Genomic DNA, 19,339 nt, shown 5'->3' on the forward strand with positions numbered 1-19,339 from the left:
GGGGTCGATACGAGTTCGAGAGTTTTTACCGTACGCGATGGTCTTCGTAAACTCTGCTTTTAGAAGCATAGCAGCCTAAATCCCGTTGATCTGAGTAAAACACCAACCACTTCACCTCCCTGTTCTCCTCCCTGTACACCAACCACTTCACCTCCCTGTTCTCCTCCCTCTACACCAACCACTTCACCTCCCTGTTCTCCTCCCTGTTCCCCTCCCTGTACACCAACCACTTCACCTCCCTGTTCTTCTCCCTGTACACCAACCACTTCACCTCCCTGTTCTCCTCCCTGTACACCAACCACTTCACCTCCCTGTTCTCCTCCCTGTACACCAACCACTTCACCTTCCTGTTCTCCTCCCTGTTCTCCTCTCTGTACACCAACCACTTCACCTCCCTGTTCTTCTCCCTGTACACCAACCACTTCACCTCCCTGTTCTCCTCCCTGTTCTCCTCCCTGTACACCAACCACTTCACCTCCCTGTTCTTCTCCCTGTACACCAACCACTTCACCTCCCTGTTCTTCTCCCTGTACACCAACCACTTCACCTCCCTGTTCTTCTCCCTGTACACCAACCACTTCACCTCCCTGTTCTCCTCCCTGTACACCAACCACTTCACCTCCCTGTTCTCCTCCCTCTACACCAACCACTTCACCTCCCTGTTCTTCTCCCTGTACACCAACCACTTCACCTCCCTGTTCTCCTCCCTGTACACCAACCACTTCACCTCCCTGTTCTCCTCCCTGTTCTCCTCCCTGTACACCAACCACTTCACCTCCCTGTTCTCCTCCCTGTACACCAACCACTTCACCTCCCTGTTCTCCTCCCTGTTCTCCTCCCTGTACACCAACCACTTCACCTCCCTGTTCTTCTCCCTGTACACCAACCACTTCACCTCCCTGTTCTCCTCCCTGTTCACCTCCCTGTACACCAACCACTTCACCTCCCTGTTCTTCTCCCTGTACACCAACCACTTCACCTCCCTGTTCTTCTCCCTGTACACCAACCACTTCACCTCCCTGTTCTCCTCCCTGTTCTCCTCCCTGTACACCAACCACTTCACCTCCCTGTTCTTCTCCCTGTACACCAACCACTTCACCTCCCTGTTCTCCTCCCTGTACACCAACCACTTCACCTCCCTGTTCTCCTCCCTGTACACCAACCACTTCACCTCCCTGTTCTCCTCCCTGTACACCAACCACTTCACCTCCCTGTTCTCCTCCCTGTACACCAACCACTTCACCTTCCTGTTCTCCTCCCTGTTCTCCTCCCTGTACACCAACCACTTCACCTCCCTGTTCTTCTCCCTGTACACCAACCACTTCACCTCCCTGTTCTTCTCCCTGTACACCAACCACTTCACCTCCCTGTTCTCCTCCCTGTTCTCCTCCCTGTACACCAACCACTTCACCTCCCTGTTCTTCTCCCTGTACACCAACCACTTCACCTCCCTGTTCTCCTCCCTGTACACCAACCACTTCACCTCCCTGTTCTCCTCCCTGTACACCAACCACTTCACCTCCCTGTTCTCCTCCCTGTACACCAACCACTTCACCTCCCTGTTCTCCTCCCTGTACACCAACCACTTCACCTTCCTGTTCTCCTCCCTGTACACCAACCACTTCACCTCCCTGTTCTTCTCCCTGTACACCAACCACTTCACCTCCCTGTTCTCCTCCCTGTTCTCCTCCCTGTACACCAACCACTTCACCTCCCTGTTCTCCTCCCTGTACACCAACCACTTCACCTCCCTGTTCTCCTCCCTGTTCTCCTCCCTGTACACCAACCACTTCACCTCCCTGTTCTTCTCCCTGTACACCAACCACTTCACCTCCCTGTTCTCTTCCCTGTTCTCCTCCCTGTACACCAACCACTTCACCTCCCTGTTCTTCTCCCTGTACACCAACCACTTCACCTCCCTGTTCTCCTCCCTGTACACCAACCACTTCACCTCCCTGTTCTCCTCCCTGTACACCAACCACTTCACCTCCCTGTTCTTCTCCCTGTACACCAACCACTTCACCTCCCTGTTCTTCTCCCTGTACACCAACCACTTCACCTCCCTGGGCAGCTCAGCCAAACTACCCAAGTATGCAGTATTCAAGTTCGCCATCATCCGAAGCAGGGATGGGCAACATGATCCAGAAGGGCCGGCCGGTGTGGGTGCAGGTCTTTGTTCCAACAAAGCAGTTACACACTTGATTCAATTAGTCAACCAACAATCTTTACTAAGGACCTTGGTTTGTAGAATCAGGTGTGCAACTACTTGGTTGGAACAAAGACCTGCACCCCCTTCTGGATCCTGTTGCCCATCCCTGATCCAAAGCATCCCCTCATCCTCCTCTACAGTCTAAGTGACTACGTTACCGTGACTGGGACTGACGGCTCCAGGGGTGACCTCGGGGGGGGGGGGGTCAGCTCTGGTTGGTGTGTAAATACAAGAGCACTCCCGGGGTCGTGCGGGGACACGGTACACGGGAGCTGCCATTAAAAAGAGATCTCTGCCTCTCGACCCATTCTTCCACACCGGCTCACCCCGGTGTTATATGACATTTTGGTAACACTTCAGTATGAGGAACGTAGTCACCATTAATTAGGTGCTTATTAGCATGCAAATTAGCAACATATTGGCTCTTTATTGGTCATTATTACGTACTCATTAATGCCTTATTCTGCATGGCCTTATTATACCACCAGTAAGCCATGAACTATGAGTTTTCCCTCTATAACCTCAGAAGTATTGCTTATTAGTAGTACCATCTCAATATGCTTTGCTTAGTATGGCCTTTATAAGGTGGTAGTACCACAAGAAGAGTTATTCTCCCTTACTAACACTTAATGAATATGCTCTGTTCTTACATAACAACACACAAAACTACAAGTGTTCATAGTGTTAAATTACTGTGAATTAAGTTTTTGTTACTTAGAATATGTTCCCCATACTAAAGTGACATCTTGATCATCACTAATTCACTAGTCATTAAGTTTTTGTTACTTAGAATATGTTCCCCATACTAAAGTGACATCTTGATCACTGCTAATTCACTAGTAATTAAGTGTTTTTATGTTCCCCATACTAAAGTGACATCTTGATCATCACTAATTCACTAGTCATTAAGTTTTTGTTACCTAGAATATGTTCCCCATACTAAAGTGACATCTTGATCATTACTAATTCACTAGTAATTAAGTTTTTGTTACTTAGAATATGTTCCCCATACTAAAGTGACATCTTGATCATTACTAATTCACTAGTAATTAAGTTTTTGTTACTTAGAATATGTTCCCCATACTAAAGTGACATCTTGATCACTGCTAATTCACTAGTAATTAAGTGTTTTTATGTTCCCCATACTAAAGTGACATCTTGATCATTACTAATTCACTAGTAATTAAGTTTTTGTTACTTAGAATATGTTCCCCATACTAAAGTGACATCTTGATCACTGCTAATTCACTAGTAATTAAGTGTTTTTATGTTACCCATACTAAAGTGACATCTTGATCATTACTAATTCACTAGTAATTAAGTTTTTTTACTTAGAATATGTTCCCCCATACTAAAGTGACATCTTGATCATTACTAATTCACTAGTAATTAAGTTTTTTTACTTAGAATATGTTCCCCATACTAAAGTGACATCTTGATCATTACTAATTCACTAGTAATTAAGTTTTAGTTACTTAGAATATGTTCCCCATACTAAAGTGACATCTTGATCATTACTAATTCACTAGTAATTAAGTTTTTTTACTTAGAATATGTTCCCCATACTAAAGTGACATCTTGATCATTACTAATTCACTAGTAATTAAGTTTTTTTACTTAGAATATGTTCCCCATACTAAAGTGACATCTTGATCACTACTAATTCACTAGTAATTAAGTTTTTTTATGTTCCCCATACTAAAGTGTTACCGAAATTTTAGGTACAATATTTTGCAACATAAAGGATCTAGTTTCTACGTCAAGTTTGTACATTACTTTAATATGAACGAACTGCTTTGATAATGTCAGTTAAATGTTATGTTTTCTCTACTGTACCTTTAGGCTCACCTTCCAATGATGTCCTCTTCTTCTTCTTCTTCTTCTTTCCCCTTGTTCCCCGTTTCTCAGGGGTCGCCACAGCGGATTTTAACAGTTTCCATCGGTGCCCTGTGAGGACACATGATATGAATTCTTTAAAAATGACAGCAGTCTACAACTATAGGCTATCTACAACTATCTGCAACTACAGACCATACTAATAAGCTGGAAATGTGTTGTAGATGTTAAAATACAAGCCATCTGTATTGTAGCCCAACAGCACACGCCCGTGCTGTGTCTCCAAAACAGTCTTTTGATTCAACTTATTCCCCACATCCAAGTTATACTATGCACAGTTCTAAACATTCATCTTTTCATTTTGCAATAAGTAGTGATGCTTACCCAAAATAAAGGTTAAAACGTACAAAAAAAATGTGATTTTACGGGACTCCTCTTCTGGTCAAAGTTTTTGGACAAAATTGGCCACCAGCAAGTGTGAACACATGAATATCCATATCTGTGTATGCAGTTATCTGATTTGCTTAAAATTACACGTGGTATGTAGTAACAAAGACATCAAGTAGGATAATACATTATTTTTTTCTTAATTATTTTTTCAAATTAGTATTATTATTACAAAAAAAACATTTTTTCCAAAGTAATTTGAGCTCAAAGATTTTTTTCAAAGAAAAGGAACCGCAGGGTGTGCTCCGATTATCGGGGCATCACACTGCTCGGCCTCCCTGGGGAAGTCTACTCTAGGGTGCTGGAAAGGAGGCTCCGACCCGATTGTCGAACCTCAGATCCAGGAGGAACAATGCCGATTCCGTCCTGGCCGTGGAACAACGGACCACCTCTTTACTCTTGCAGAAGTGCTGAGGGGGGTGTGGGAGTTTGACCAGCCAGTCTACATGTGTTTTGTGGACTTGGAGAAGGCTTATGATGGTGTACCCTCTGGGGGGGTACTGTGGGAGTATGGGGTACCGGGGCAGTTACTACAAGACATCCAGTCCTTGTATAACCAAAGTGAGAGCTGTGTTTGCATTCTCAGCACAAAGTCGAACACGTTTTCGGTGGGTGTCGGACTCTGCCAAGGTTGTCCCTTGTCTCCAGTTCTGTTTGTGATATTCATGGACAGGATCTCAAGGTGCAGCCATGGTGAGGAGTGTGTCCGTTTTGGAAACCTCAGAATTGCATCTCTGCTCTTCACAGATGACGTGGTTTTGTTGGCTTCATCAGAACGCCACCTCCAGTGTGCACTGGGAGAGGTTTGCAGCTGAGTGTGAAAGGGCCGGGATGAGAGTCAGCACCTCCAAGTCTGAGGCCATGGTTCCCTACCGGAAAATGGTGGATTGCTCCCTCCGGGTTGGGGATGAGTTGTTGCCTCAAGTGAAGGAGTTCAAGTATCTCGGGGTCTTGTTCAGGAGTGAGGATAGGATGGAGCGGGAGATTGACAGGTGGATTGGTGCAGCATCAGCAGTAATGTGGACGTTGTACTGGACTGTTGTGGTGAAGAGGGAGCTGAGCCGGAAGGCAAAGCTCTCAATTTACCAGTCAGTCTTCGTTCCAGCCCTCACCTATGCTCATGAGCTTTGGGTAGTGACCGAAAGGGTGAGATCGCAGATACAAGCGGCTGAAATGAGTTTCCTCCGTAGGGTGTCTGGGCTCAGCCTTAGAGATAGGGTGAGGAGCTCGGACATCTAAGGGAGCTCGGAGTAGAGCCGCTGCTCCTTCGCATCCAAAGGAGCCAGTTGAGGTGGTTCGGGCATCTGATTAGGATGCCTCCTGGGTACCTTCCTTTGGAGGTTTACCAGGCACGTCCAGCTGGGAGGAGACCCCGGGGTAGACCCAGAACTCGCTGGAGGGACTACATGTCCAATCTGGCCTGGGAACGCCTTGGGATCCCCCAGGAGGAGCTGGAGGGCGTTGCTGGGGAGAGGGACGTCTGGAGTGTCCTATTTAGCTTGCTGCCACCGCCACCCGACCCCAGAGAAGTGGCTGATGATGAGATGAGATGAGATGAGATGAGATGAGATTAGATGAGATGAGATGAGCTCAAAGATGGTAGTGTGCTTAATGGGTATGTGAGCTTAATAAGTACGTTTACCCTAATTATTCAGTAACCATTTATTACTTCCTCACTGTTATTTCTAGTTGTAGATTTTTCATTTCGTTTCTTTCGTTTCTTGAAATAACTGAAGTGGCTTGTGCATTTCTGCAACCCCCAGGCGTCTCTGGCCTGTCTCTGTAGAGGTTGGCCTAGTTTTCTGTCCCGCATACAAAGCAGGAAAGAGAGCTGACCAGCCTCAGAGCCATCATAGTGCATAAGGTTTTGTGCTTCTTCTTTTTTTTTAAAGCTCCTTTAAACCTAGGTGACCTGGTCTGGACATTTCTTTATGAGGTTTTATTGCCCAACTATCGCCCTGTTTCTGCTTTAACACAGCCGTTGTTCCCGTTGTCTCTAACTCTCAGTTTGTATATTGTTGACTCGGTCTGTTTAAAGCTTTCTTCTTCCATTCCTGTTTTTAAAGGTTTTCACTAAGCTTCCCGTTCCTATATAAAACACATTCAGAAAGTAATGCAAAACTACTGTTTTAATCCTCAGTCATCATAAAACTGACTGATTTTACAACAGTAACACTCCTTTTTTTCCTGATGATGGGATCAGGGGTCATGTTAAACAAGGATTCCAGGGGTTATGTTAACCGAAGGCGGCACAATGGCACAGCGGTTAGCACGGTCGCCTCACAGCAAGAAGGTCCTGGGTTCGAGCCCCCGGGGTAGTCCAACCTTGGGGGTCGTCCCGGGTCGTCCTCTGTGTGGAGTTTGCATGCTCTCCCCGTGTCAGTGTGGGTTTCCTCCGGGGGCTCCGGTTTCCTCCCACAGTCCAAAGACATGTAGGTCAGGTGACTCAAAGACACGTAGGTCAGGTGACTCAAAGACATGTAGGTCAGGTGACTCAAAGACACGTAGGTCAGGTGACTCAAAGACATGTAGGTCAGGTGACTCAAAGACATGTAGGTCAGGTGACTCAAAGACATGTAGGTCAGGTGACTCAAAGACATGTAGGTCAGGTGACTCAAAGACATGTAGGTCAGGTGACTCGGCCATTTTAAATTGTGCCTAGGAATGAGTGTGTGTGTGTGTGATGGCCTGGCGGCCTGTCCAGGGTGTCTCCCCGCCTGCCACCCAGTGACTGCTGGGATAGGCTCCAGCATCCCCGCCACCCTGAGAGCAGGATAAGTGGTTTGGATAATGGCTGGATGGAGGGATGGGTGGGTGGATGGATGGGTGGGTGGATGTTAACCGAGGATTTTCCGTCATTTGTGGAATCGTAAAACGGTGCACAGATAACTCCAGATGCCGCCTGTCCTCAACACATCATGTCTCCTGACATGAAGAATCAGCTCTGTCGTCTACTGTCATTCACAGTATATTTTTGATTGGGCTACATACATTAGGCTACTAGTATGAAAATCACTTTTTAAATCTTTCCATGACTTTTAACATTTTTGTCAAACTCAACCCCAGTGAGGCTTATTTTAGCATTGGTATGAAGCATTAGAATCCACACATACACAAATGTAATCAGAGCACAACACGGGTAAACATGAAAACCGATACGACAGGTAGAAACAGACAATGACAGAATGTTTACATCCCTGTCCATCACAGTGACAGATCACCACTTTAGTCATTGCAGAACCGCTGGGTGGTATCCATCATATCCTCATCATTCACCTCCTTGTTTCACCTCCTCAGGTAAATGTGACCTTGGAGAAGGAGGTGGCGGGTTTCTGGGTGAAGGTTCCCTGTCTGGATGAAGTGGGGAGCTGCCATTACAAGGACGTCTGTGACCTGCTGTCTCAGCTCATCCCGCCGGGCCAGGAGTGTCCAGAACCCCTGCACACCTACGGCCTGCCCTGCCACTGTCCATTCAAGCCTGTGAGTCAGGATCAAGCAGAACTAAAGTCTGCTGCCTTCCTTTCTTTGTCCCTGCACAGCCAGGCGGGCAGGCGTCTCTCTGGACGCTCAGCCAGACTGGCTGGATTCATGTGTTTATCTTGACACCAGTGTTGCTTCCCTTTAAAGGTGCTGTGTGTACTTTCCATCATAGTGCTGACCTTTACTGTTCAAATATAGATGTGAATAAAACAAATCACAACACAAGACATACTGGGCGTCCCGGTGGCGTGGCGTGGCGGTCTATTCTGCTGCCTACCAACACGGAGATCACCGGTTCAAATCCCTGTGTTACCTCCGGCTTGCTCGGGCGTCCCTACAGACACAGTTGGCTGTGTCTGCGGCTGGGAAGCCGGATGTGGGTATGTGTCCTTGTCGCTGCACTAGCGCCTCCTCTGGTCGGCCGGGCCGCCTGTTCGGGCGGGAGTGGGAACTGGGGGGAATAACGTGATCCGCTCACGTGCTACGCCCACCTGGTGAAACTCCTCACTGTCAGGTGAGAAGAAGCAGCTGGTGACTCCACATGTATGGAGGAGGCATGTGGTAGTCTGCAGCCCTCCCCGGATCAGCAGAGGGGGTGGAGCAGAGACTGGGACGGCTCGGAAGCATGGGGTAATTCAAGTACAATTGGGAGAACCCCCCCCCCCCCAAAAAAAAGACAAGACATACTAATTCATCTTCAGTACATATGAGTTTACTGTGATCACTGCATGGCTTTTTGGGGACCGTGAATATGAGACAAGTCTTTGGGGGGGCCAAACGGCACCAGAACCAGACAGCCAGTCCGGCTCCTGTGTTTCTGAATGTAGAAATCTGAGGAGTGAAGGCGTCATCAGTGGTTGAATCTGATTCATTCACTTCCTCTCAGCAACCCTCACTGATATTTACTGCCCGCATTACCATACTTACCATCATACTGTCATATTATCATACTTCACTAAAACTGAAGTATTGTCCCTCTTAATAACACTGAGGAGGCAATGGGCCTAAGGCCAAAATTCCCCCAGACACTAGAAGTAACATTTGGAGTCATCCGCCATCAAGATTTATGACTCCAAAGCATTTGACAAAAAGCACATTACAGTACCCTCTAAAATGTCGTGCAACTGCTAAATCAAAGTCAACGAGACATTCATTCTGCATCAGCGTATCATGTCTTTGTGCTGGGTCAGGTCAGAGGACTTGGTCTGCATCACAGGCAACGGTCTCAATTTGCCAGGCAACGGGGGGAAAACCCTCTAGTCTGCCGGATTCAGCCTTGACAAGACCCCACACCTATGTCACCACAGGCCAAGTCCCTTGCCTGATGGAGATTTTCTCTGGTATAGGGGTTTCGGCCATAGACCTTCCACCGCCATGCAGACAAACTCTTCTATTGGGTTGAGGAAAGGGGAGTATGGTGGAAGGCAAACATTTATTACGAATCGCTGGTTGATGTTGAACCACTCCTGTATCCGGACATCACGGGGAAAACTGATGTTGTCCCAAACCATGACATATACAGAATACCCTTCCTGCTCACGATACTGCTGCCCACGCGCAGACAAAATATCTTGAAGACTATCCAGAAATGTAAGAAGATGTTCGGTGTCTTATGGCCGCAAGGTGGCATGACGGTGGAGAACCCCACGATTACTTAAGACTGCACAAAGGGTCACGTTGCCACCAAGCTGACCAGGGGCTTCCACATGGCACGTTGGCCAATTATGTTCCTGCCTCTCCCCCTCTTCCTCCTCGTCCACCACCTCTTACATGTAATCTTCCTCCTCTGCCTCTCGGATTGTTTCCATCCGTTGTTTGTATCAACATTTAACTCACCTGTGCCACCTGTGCACTCTGAACTGGCTTATATTCTCTTCAATTGGCTTAATCACATCATTACTAAAACGAGTGAACAATTCTGAGTTGTTGTTCGCTGGCCCTTGGCTAATGGGTCGGACCCCTCAGTTGACTGGTTAACGTAGTCGTCCGTGATGCGGGAGACCCAGGTTCACGTCCCGGCTGCAGCGGTTCCCAGCTGCCCCCTGAATTCACTACATTGGTGTCAGAAGTGGGATGGTGAGACCGTGAGGCCATCGGAAGCACGTGCGCCCAGAGGCGTGAGGGAGCTGATATGCTGAAGCGAGGGAACGCGCTTCCCGAAGGAAGGGGGTAGTGTAACGACCACAAATGACTAGACTCACTAGCCCTTGGCTAACGGGTCAGACCCTTTATTCGCCCCCGGATTAACATAGTTGCCCATGGTGCAGGAGATCTGGGTTTGCGTCCCGGCCGTGGTGGCTCCCGGCTGCCCCCCGAATTGGCTACATTGTAAACAGTTGTGTTGTAGTTGTATTGAACTGCTGCACGTGCTTACCATTTTGCAACACATGGACATCACAGTACAAAGTGTGTTTTAGTCAGCGAGAATGTGTTCAGAGTTTTGCAAAAAGAGTGAATGAGATCTGGAAATTGTGTCTACGCGAACATTGTTTAAGGTTTTGCCAAAAGAGTGATTGATTCAATAAATGGGTTTAGGCCACTGAGCATTTTAATTCAATTCAATTCAATTCAATTCAATTTATTGTCATTAAAAACAATGTGCAGGCACATGTTACAAATGAAATGAGGGCTGTGGCTTCACCAAACAGTGCAAGACAGACAAACACAGTAAACACAGTATAAGATATACACACATGAAGACCAAAAGCTAAAAATAAGTTAAAAAAGAGCTGGAGTACAAAATATTTAAAAATATCCACAGACATTCAGTGGGTGGCCAGGTTCAGGTGGGCAGCAGCTTGGGGAAAGAAGCTGTTTTTGAGCCTGGTAGTGCGGGCTCTGAGGCTCCTGTAGCGCCTCCCAGAGCGCAGGGGGGAGAACAGTCCATGGTTGGGGTGGGTGGGATCTCTGCTGATGCTCAGACCCCTTCAAAGGCAGCGTTTGTGATAAATGTCTTTTATGGCTGGGAGCTGGGTACCGGTGATATGCTGGGCCGCATTGACGATCCGCTGCAGAGCTTTCTGGTCTACTGAGGTGCAGCTGCCGTACCACACTGAGATGCAGATGGTCAGAATGCTCTCTATGGTGCAGTGGTAGAAGTTGGTGAGAATTTTGGGGGGTAGACGGGCGCTCCTCAGCCTCCTCAGGAAATGCAGGCATTGTTGGGCCTTTTTCACAAGGGCCTGGGTGTTTAATGTCCAGGAAAGGTCCTCGCTGATGTGGACTCCAAGGAATTTAAAGCTGGAGACACGCTCCACTTCCACCCCATTGATGTGATGGGGGAGTGGCTGCAGCTTCTAGACCTCCTGAAGTCCACAATCAGCTCCTTCGTCTTCTGCACATTGAGAACAAGATTGTTGGTAGTACACCATGATGGGAGGTGCTGAATCTCGTCCCTGTAGGCCGTCTCGTCATTGTTGGTGATACGGCCAATGACAGTGGTGTCATTGGCTGGTCACAAGGGGGCGCTCTATGTTAAAGTGTCGCATATATGAGACGTTCCTGGTTCCCGTTAAGCCCGGAAGTGGCGGAGTGAGAGAGGAGCGTCAGTAGCCATGGGTAGCAGATACACCAGTGGGAGTACCGTTGTCGTTATGCAAAGGTTTCACTAAAGAGTCCAAAACGCAGCTTCATAATATTTGACTTTTTTATTTTAAAACTTTACAGAAACATAGCACTGAACAGGAAGCCGCAGTACCAACATCTTGCCCTGAAAATGGGGTTCTGTGGATGGGGTTTGGTGTTTTAGCAAATGTGGAAAAACTACTAAGAGTGTATTTCAAGCTGTTCAGTGAAAGTCTTCCTTTAGGTTAATCAATCGGTGTTTTATTCCATCTCTGTCTCCTCAGGGCTCCTATTCTCTCCCTCCGTCGGAGTTCTACCTGCCGGACATGGACCTGCCATACTGGCTCACCAATGGGGACTACAGAATCCAGGGGGTGCTGGGTGGCCTTGACAAAGAGTTGGGCTGCCTGAAGGTGGCACTCTCCCTGCAGTCTGTCAGTTAGGCCCAACCACCACAACCAACTGAAACCTTCTGAGGCCTATTATGTCTTTTTGGTTGAGTTAATTTGTGGGGGAAGGTTTCTTTTAAGTTCTTCTTTTTTTAATTTTGATTAAATCTCAGCCTTTAGAACTGCTTCACACAACGCTTAACCTTGACATCTTCTTAGAGAGAGAAGAGAAGAGTATAAATAAAGGTTTTAAAGTAGAATTTTGATTTAAAATCTAGGTTTGGTGTTCAGGTAGGTTTATAGAACTTGAATCAGAGTCAAAGCATTTTAAGTGATGAGAACAGACCTTCTGCACACCTGTCGATCGACAGGTGTGCAGAAGAAGCTCCAGGGTCAACAAGGCAGAAAGAAACGTTGTGTTTTGAGTTGTTAAAGATCTCTGACTGCAAGCATAGAGGACAGTTTGCGAGAGTTTGTTTCTGCCCAAGTGATGAGAAGAGGAAATGAGAAACATAAGTCTCAGTTTAGTTAAATTAGGGATATATTCACTAGAAGATTATGCATGTAAGAGGAATTATCTAAATAATAATTTACTATCTAATGAGACAAGCAATACAAACTCATAAAGACTAAGCGGAAGAACTGTCTTGATGCATGCCCAATACTCCAGGTAAGAAAATCAAAGAAAGTTGAATCAGTTCATCTGAACACAACCTTTATTGAGAGAGAAACGTTTCTTCACTCATCTTCGTGACCTCTTCAGTGTGGTCATCCTAACTGGGTGTTTGTCAAGGCCAAGAAGACACCCCAACAGTGCACCAGCCGATTGAATAGAGGAGAAGGACAACAGCTGTCTAAGCATAAACCCGTTGTAATTCCATATGTGGCGGGAGTGTGGGAACAGTTGAGACGTGTATTTTCTAAACACCACATCTCAGTTGCTTTCAAACCCCAAAACACGCCGCACCAGAAGTTGGTCCACCCCAAGGATCGGGTCCCCCGGTACAAACAGGGCAATATAGTGTAGCTGTTAAGTGCCAGGAGGATTGCCATGACTTGTGCATTGGGGAAACCAAACAGACACTGGCCAAGAGGATGACACAACACGTCAGGCCAGGACTCCACAGTCTACACCATCTACAGACTAGGACTCCACAGTCTACACCATCTACAGACCAGGACTCCACAGTCTACACCATCTACAGACCAGTGGCCACTCTTTCAAGGATGAGGATGTGCACATCCTTGATAGGGAGGAACACTGGTTTGAATGGGGAGTCAAAGAGACCCTCTATGTGAAGAGGGAATGACCATCCCTGAACTGAGGAGGGGGGGCCTAAGAGTACATCTGTCGCCATCTTACAATGCTGTGATTGCAAACATTCCCTAATGTTTTTTTTTTTAAATTTTTTAATTTTCATATACTTTAATGATCCCCGTAGGGAAATTACGCTCTGCATTTAACCCATCCTAGCTGTGTAGCTAGGAGCAGTGGGCAGCCGCTGTGCAGCACCCAGGAAGCAACTCCAGTCTGTCTTGCCATGCCTTGCTCAGGGGTACAGACAGGGGTGTTAACTCTAGCATGCATGTCTTTCTGATGGTGGGGGAAACCAGAGCACCCGGAGAAAACCCACCACAGACACGGGGAGAACATGCAAACTCCACACAGCGGACGACCTGGGACGACCCAAGGTTGGACAACCCCAGGGTTCGAACCCAGGACCTTGCTGTGAGAAAACAGCGCTAACCACCGTGCCGCCCAAATCCTCTGTGAATAGTACACATGGCCATTGAAACTCTATTTAATGGTCACCCCCATATTTACACTACCGTTCAAAAGTTTGGGATCACCCAAACAATTTCGTGTTTTCCATGAAAAGTCACACTTATTCACCACCATATGTTGTGAAATGAATAGAAAATAGAGTCAAGACATTGACAAGGTTAGAAATAATGATTTGTATTTGAAATAAGATTTTTTTTACATCAAACTTTGCTTTCGTCAAAGAATCCTCCATTTGCAGCAATTACAGCATTGCAGACCTTTGGCATTCTAGCTGTTAATTTGTTGAGGTAATCTGGAGAAATTGCACCCCACGCTTCCAGAAGCAGCTCCCACAAGTTGGATTGGTTGGATGGGCACTTCTTTGAGCAGATTGAGTTTCTGGAGCATCACATTTTTGGGGTCAATTAAACGCTCAAAATGGCCAGAAAAAGAGAACTTTCATCTGAAACTCGACAGTCTATTCTTGTTCTTAGAAATGAAGGCTATTCCATGCGAGAAATTGCTAAGAAATTGAAGATTTCCTACACCGGTGTGTACTACTCCCTTCAGAGGACAGCACAAACAGGCTCTAACCAGAGTAGAAAAAGAAGTGGGAGGCCGCGTTGCACAACTGAGCAAGAAGATAAGTACATTAGAGTCTCTAGTTTGAGAAACAGATGCCTCACAGGTCCCCAACTGGCATCTTCATTAAATAGTACCTGTTAGAGCCTGTTTGTGCTGTCCTCTGAAGGGAGTAGTACACACCGGTGTAGGAAATCTTCAATTTCGTAGCAATTTCTCGCATGGAATAGCCTTCATTTCTAAGAACAAGAATAGACTGTCGAGTTTCAGATGAAAGTTCTCTTTTTCTGGCCATTTTGAGCGTTTAATTGACCCCAAAAATGTGATGCTCCAGAAACTCAATCTGCTCAAAGAAGTGCCCATCCAACCAATCCAACTTGTGGGAGCTGCTTCTGGAAGCGTGGGGTGCAATTTCTCCAGATTACCTCAACAAATTAACAGCTAGAATGCCAAAGGTCTGCAATGCTGTAATTGCTGCAAATGGAGGATTCTTTGACGAAAGCAAAGTTTGATGTAAAAAAAATCTTATTTCAAATACAAATCATTATTTCTAACCTTGTCAATGTCTTGACTCTATTTTCTATTCATTTCACAACATATGGTGGTGAATAAGTGTGACTTTTCATGGAAAACACGAAATTGTTTGGGTGATCCCAAACTTTTGAACGGTAGTGTACATATGTAACTGATGGTTGGTTTCGGTTGTAATGCCACTGTATTGTTTATAAGGGTGGGGTACCTGCAGCCACTGTATTGTTTATAAGGGTGGGGTCCCTGCAGTCAGTTGAGACTGAAGAGGTCACTTAGATGATGATGAAACATATCTCTCACTAAACGTTGTGTCCAGATGAACTGATTCACCTTTCTTTGAAGAGGGAGAATTCTTTATTTTGATTCCATCAGAGGCACATTACACAAATAATTTTCCTCTGTTTTTTCTCTGTCTTAACCGGGACATTGGTAACACAGTATGTCCTGCAAAACTTGATTTGCAAAAGTTGTGTTTCATGGAATTTGAATTGATTACTCGTATTGCAAACCTGAACAAGAAGCAAAAGGGAACTGAGTCCTGATCATTTGCATCTGTATGTTTGCCTGCTTTTATACGGCGGGAAGTATTTCCATTGCACTTTTGTCATTTCATGGTGTTATCCATGATTTACATTATCCCTCTGACAGGGACTATCACTGGTAGAACTGGATTAATTGCTCGGTACTCTGTAGCTGGGCTTGCTGTGGCGTAAAAACCGCCTGTTTTGTTGCTTTTTTCCGTTTCAGTCATTCAAGAAACTTGTTTTAAACCAGTCTTAACCTCAGTGGTGTGAATGGGGATACTTTGAAAGCTCAAATCAAAGATTTACACCCATGTGTCTACAGTAGATAGCAGCGGCAGTAGAGGGCGCTGGGGCGTCGCCCCCTTCAAATATCAAGAGATGGAAATCTACTTAAACATGTTAAATATAATTTAGTTGTATAATGCTAATAATGATGAAATAAAAGTGTTGCCAGTCTGTGAGCGGCTGTCAGCAGCATTAAACATTGGTTGAAATGGTGTTTCGTTGGTTTCGGTCTGAATACATATACTTCCTGTCTGATTACATATACTTCCTGTCTGAATACATCTACTTCCTGTCTGAATACATATACTTCCTGTCTGATTACATATACTTCCTGTCTGAATACATATACTTCCTGTCTGATTACATATACTTCCTGTCTGATTACATATACTTCCTGTCTGAATACATATACTTCCTGTCTGAATACATATACTTCCTGTCTGATTACATATACTTCCTGTCTGAATACATATACGTCCTGTCTGAATACATATACTTCCTGGGTGAGAGGCCCCGGCCAAACCATACCTTATGTAAGCCCTCAAACGTGTGGCGAGCAGGTGACCTGAGGCTGCTGTCTGATTGGTTTCTTCAGATTTTCCAGGGGGCGCAGTTCTGTGTTGCCCCGGACACTCCCACTTTTATTGGCAGCGAGTTGGTATGGTTTTAATGTGCTTTGATCTAATGTGATTGGACAAGTCTCGTGGCTGTCAATCATGTTCACACCCACCACGACGCTCGTCTCGACTGTCAATCATCCACCGTCTACCAGCCCTGATAACATCTCTAGGCTACATGGTCCTTCTTAATAACTCTGGGACTGTGTGGACATTAAAGCAGCTGCCAGGTGTGCTGCACCAGGTACACTGTGCCCCCCCCCCCAAAATAGATTTTTAGCAGATGTATAGTGTTTGGTTCTGAATCTTGATTTGAGCATCAGAAAAAGTCAGGCATCACATAGTCCGTGAAGTGCTTCGGTATTTTGGGGTCTTTTGGTTTATGCATCGCCATGTTGACTCACAGCCGAGTCGGACCATGGAGCTGCCCCCGTTGCTTCATTCCGATGGTCCGAGTCATGTGGCATCCATGTTGGTTCTTTCTTTATTCAATGTGTTTGTGGTGTTTGGTCTTTTACTGTACAGGGCAGGGAAGGCAGATAGGAAACATGAGACGAGGAGACGTGTCGAACCGGCGGAACCACCAGGACGCCCCTTCTGATTCTGTGTTGTGTAAGGTAGTAATGTAAATACGCCACAGGGTAGCACTGTTACGCTGTGTGTTCCCCTGGGAATGCCGCAAATGGCGATGTTTGTCCCTTTTGCAGCACCGTACCCCTAAGTCTTGTCCCGGGCAAAAGGCTACGTTGATCACATGTTTTTTTGTTTCTTCTGCCGGAAGGTGAGCCTTACAGTTGTAAGGAAATCTTAATAGTATTTTGAATCATTGTAACAGAGTTCAATCAGCCAAACTGTACAGTTGTAACTAGTGGAAAGGAACTCAGTGGTTCTTCGGTTCTCTGCAGACGGGAAGACTGGACAGCCAGGGGTCACACTGCTTTAACAGATTAGAGTAGTGTAAACTAATAATAAGACACGTTAGCCCCTAGCTAGCTAACGGGTCTGACCCTTTAGCCGAGCGGTTAGTGACGTCGCGTTGTGGTGCAGTACACCCTGTATCGAATCCCGCACCGGGCAAGAACATAACCGGTTACATTGGTGGCAGCGGTGGCGGGATACGGAAGTGTGCAGATCCTCAGAAGTCTCTTCGGAGCGCGGGAATAACAAAGCGCGAGGGTGCGCTTCCGGGGAGGGTGTCGACTGTAAACTACTAATAAGACACGTTAGCCCCTAGCTAGCTAGCGGGTCTGACCCTTTAGCCGAGCGGTTAGTGATGTCGCCTTGTGGTACAGTACACCTCGTATCGAATCCCGCACCGGGTAAGAAACTATTAGATTTTTATTTTCTGAGTCATAACACTAGAAGTGCCTGACCTGTATACCGGTAATCCGATCTCTGGAGATGTAATGGGAGTGCGCTCTGAAATGAAGCCCCATTCATTTCTACCGAAAGGAAAATGGTTCCTAGTTTCGACATCTAGCCCTGCTGCCGTGAGTGAGAATGTTCTCTTCCTCTCTGTAGACTCCCGTGTCATACACGAAATGACTCCAAATCAGACGAAACTAAACTGATGAAGTTGTTTGTGAATCCCGTCACACAATATACAGTTTTTAATACCGTAGGTCTCGTCTCTGCATTTACTGAGATTTGATATTATTTGCTGTTATTTAATTAGCCTAGTTTAATTTCAGTTTTCTTTATGCGTGCTCAATAATCCATGTAGGAAAATCACAGAAAGGTGAATCAGTTCATCTGGACACCACGTTTATTGACAGAAACGTTTCATCCTCATCTAAGGGACCTCTTCAGTCTCACCTGACTGCAGGTACCCCCACCCTTATAAACAATACAGCGACTGCAGGTACCCCCACCCTTATAAACAATACAGTGGCTGCAGGTACCCCCGCCCTAATAAACAATACAGTGACTGCATGTGTCCCCACCCTTATAAACAATAGAGTGGCTGCAGGTACCCCACCCTTATAAACAATACAGCGACTGCAGGTACCCCCACCCTTATAAACAATACAGTGGCTGAAGGGTACCCCCGCCCTTATAAACAATACAGTGACTGCAGGTACCCCCACCCTTATAAACAATACAGTGGCTGCAGGTACCCCCACCCTTATAAACAATACAGTGGCTGCAGGTACCCCCGCCCTAATAAACAATACAGTGACTGCATGTGTCCCCACCCTTATAAACAATACAGTGACTGCAGGTACCCCCACCCTTATAAACAATACGGTGACTGCAGGTACCCCACCCTTATAAACAATAGAGTGACTGCAGGTACCCCCACCCTTATAAACAATACGGTGACTGCAGGTACCCCACCCTTATAAACAATACAGTGACTGCAGGTACCCCACCCTTATAAACAATACAGTGACTGCAGGTACCCCACCCTTATAAACAATACAGTGACTGCAGGTACCCCACCCTTATAAACAATACAGTGACTGCAGGTACCCCACCCTTATAAACAATACAGTGGTATAACGACTGAAACCAACGATCAGTTTCATATGCAAATTGCCGTGACCATTAACTAGAGTTACAATTACTGCGTTTACATGCACAGTTGAGTGGAGCTACGGTTACAGCTCGGCTAGGCCATGTGATTGGACTGCTGTCGTTGTCCCAGTATACAAGAACCGGGGGAGAATCGATTTATTGACGGAAGTATGTCTGACCCCGGTACGCTAGGTGGCGATATGCCCTCTTTCAGCTGGCTGCTACTGGATGAAAGACCGCCGCTGGAATTATGGAGCATGCGCAGAACGCCTAGGCCAGTTCGGGGCCGATTGAAGCGTATACATGCCAGAGTAAATCCACCCCAAACTGCATCATCTGGGTGTGTATTAAGTACGATTTCAGTCGGACTAAGACGTTTACATGTCTTTTGAAAGTCCAGTTTTAGCCGGACTAAGACAATAAATCCACTCTTTCCTAACATCGTGTAAATTTACTGGCCATGTGTACTATTCACAGAGGATTGGGGAATATTTGCAATCACAGCATTGTAAGATGGTGACAGACGTACTTTTAGCCCCCCGCCCTCCACCCCCGAAGTTCATGGAAGGACGTTCCCTCTTCACCTAGATGTT

General features: G+C 46.2%; 1 protein-coding gene across 1 annotated transcript in view; it reads left to right on the top strand.

The window, feature by feature from the left end:
• Positions 1-13,767, top strand: part of gm2a (ganglioside GM2 activator) — a 25,437-nt gene extending 11,670 nt beyond the window's left edge. The window contains exons 3-4 of the mRNA XM_056290198.1: positions 7,790-7,972; positions 11,821-13,767. Of these exons, the coding sequence (XP_056146173.1) occupies positions 7,790-7,972; positions 11,821-11,979 (342 nt within the window). The 3' untranslated portion in view covers positions 11,980-13,767. The remainder of the gene's footprint in view (positions 1-7,789; positions 7,973-11,820) is intronic.
• Positions 13,768-19,339: the final 5,572 nt, after the last annotated feature.

This window comes from Lampris incognitus, chromosome 1 (assembly GCF_029633865.1).
Source record: "Lampris incognitus isolate fLamInc1 chromosome 1, fLamInc1.hap2, whole genome shotgun sequence".
Classification (NCBI taxonomy): domain Eukaryota; kingdom Metazoa; phylum Chordata; class Actinopteri; order Lampriformes; family Lampridae; genus Lampris; species Lampris incognitus.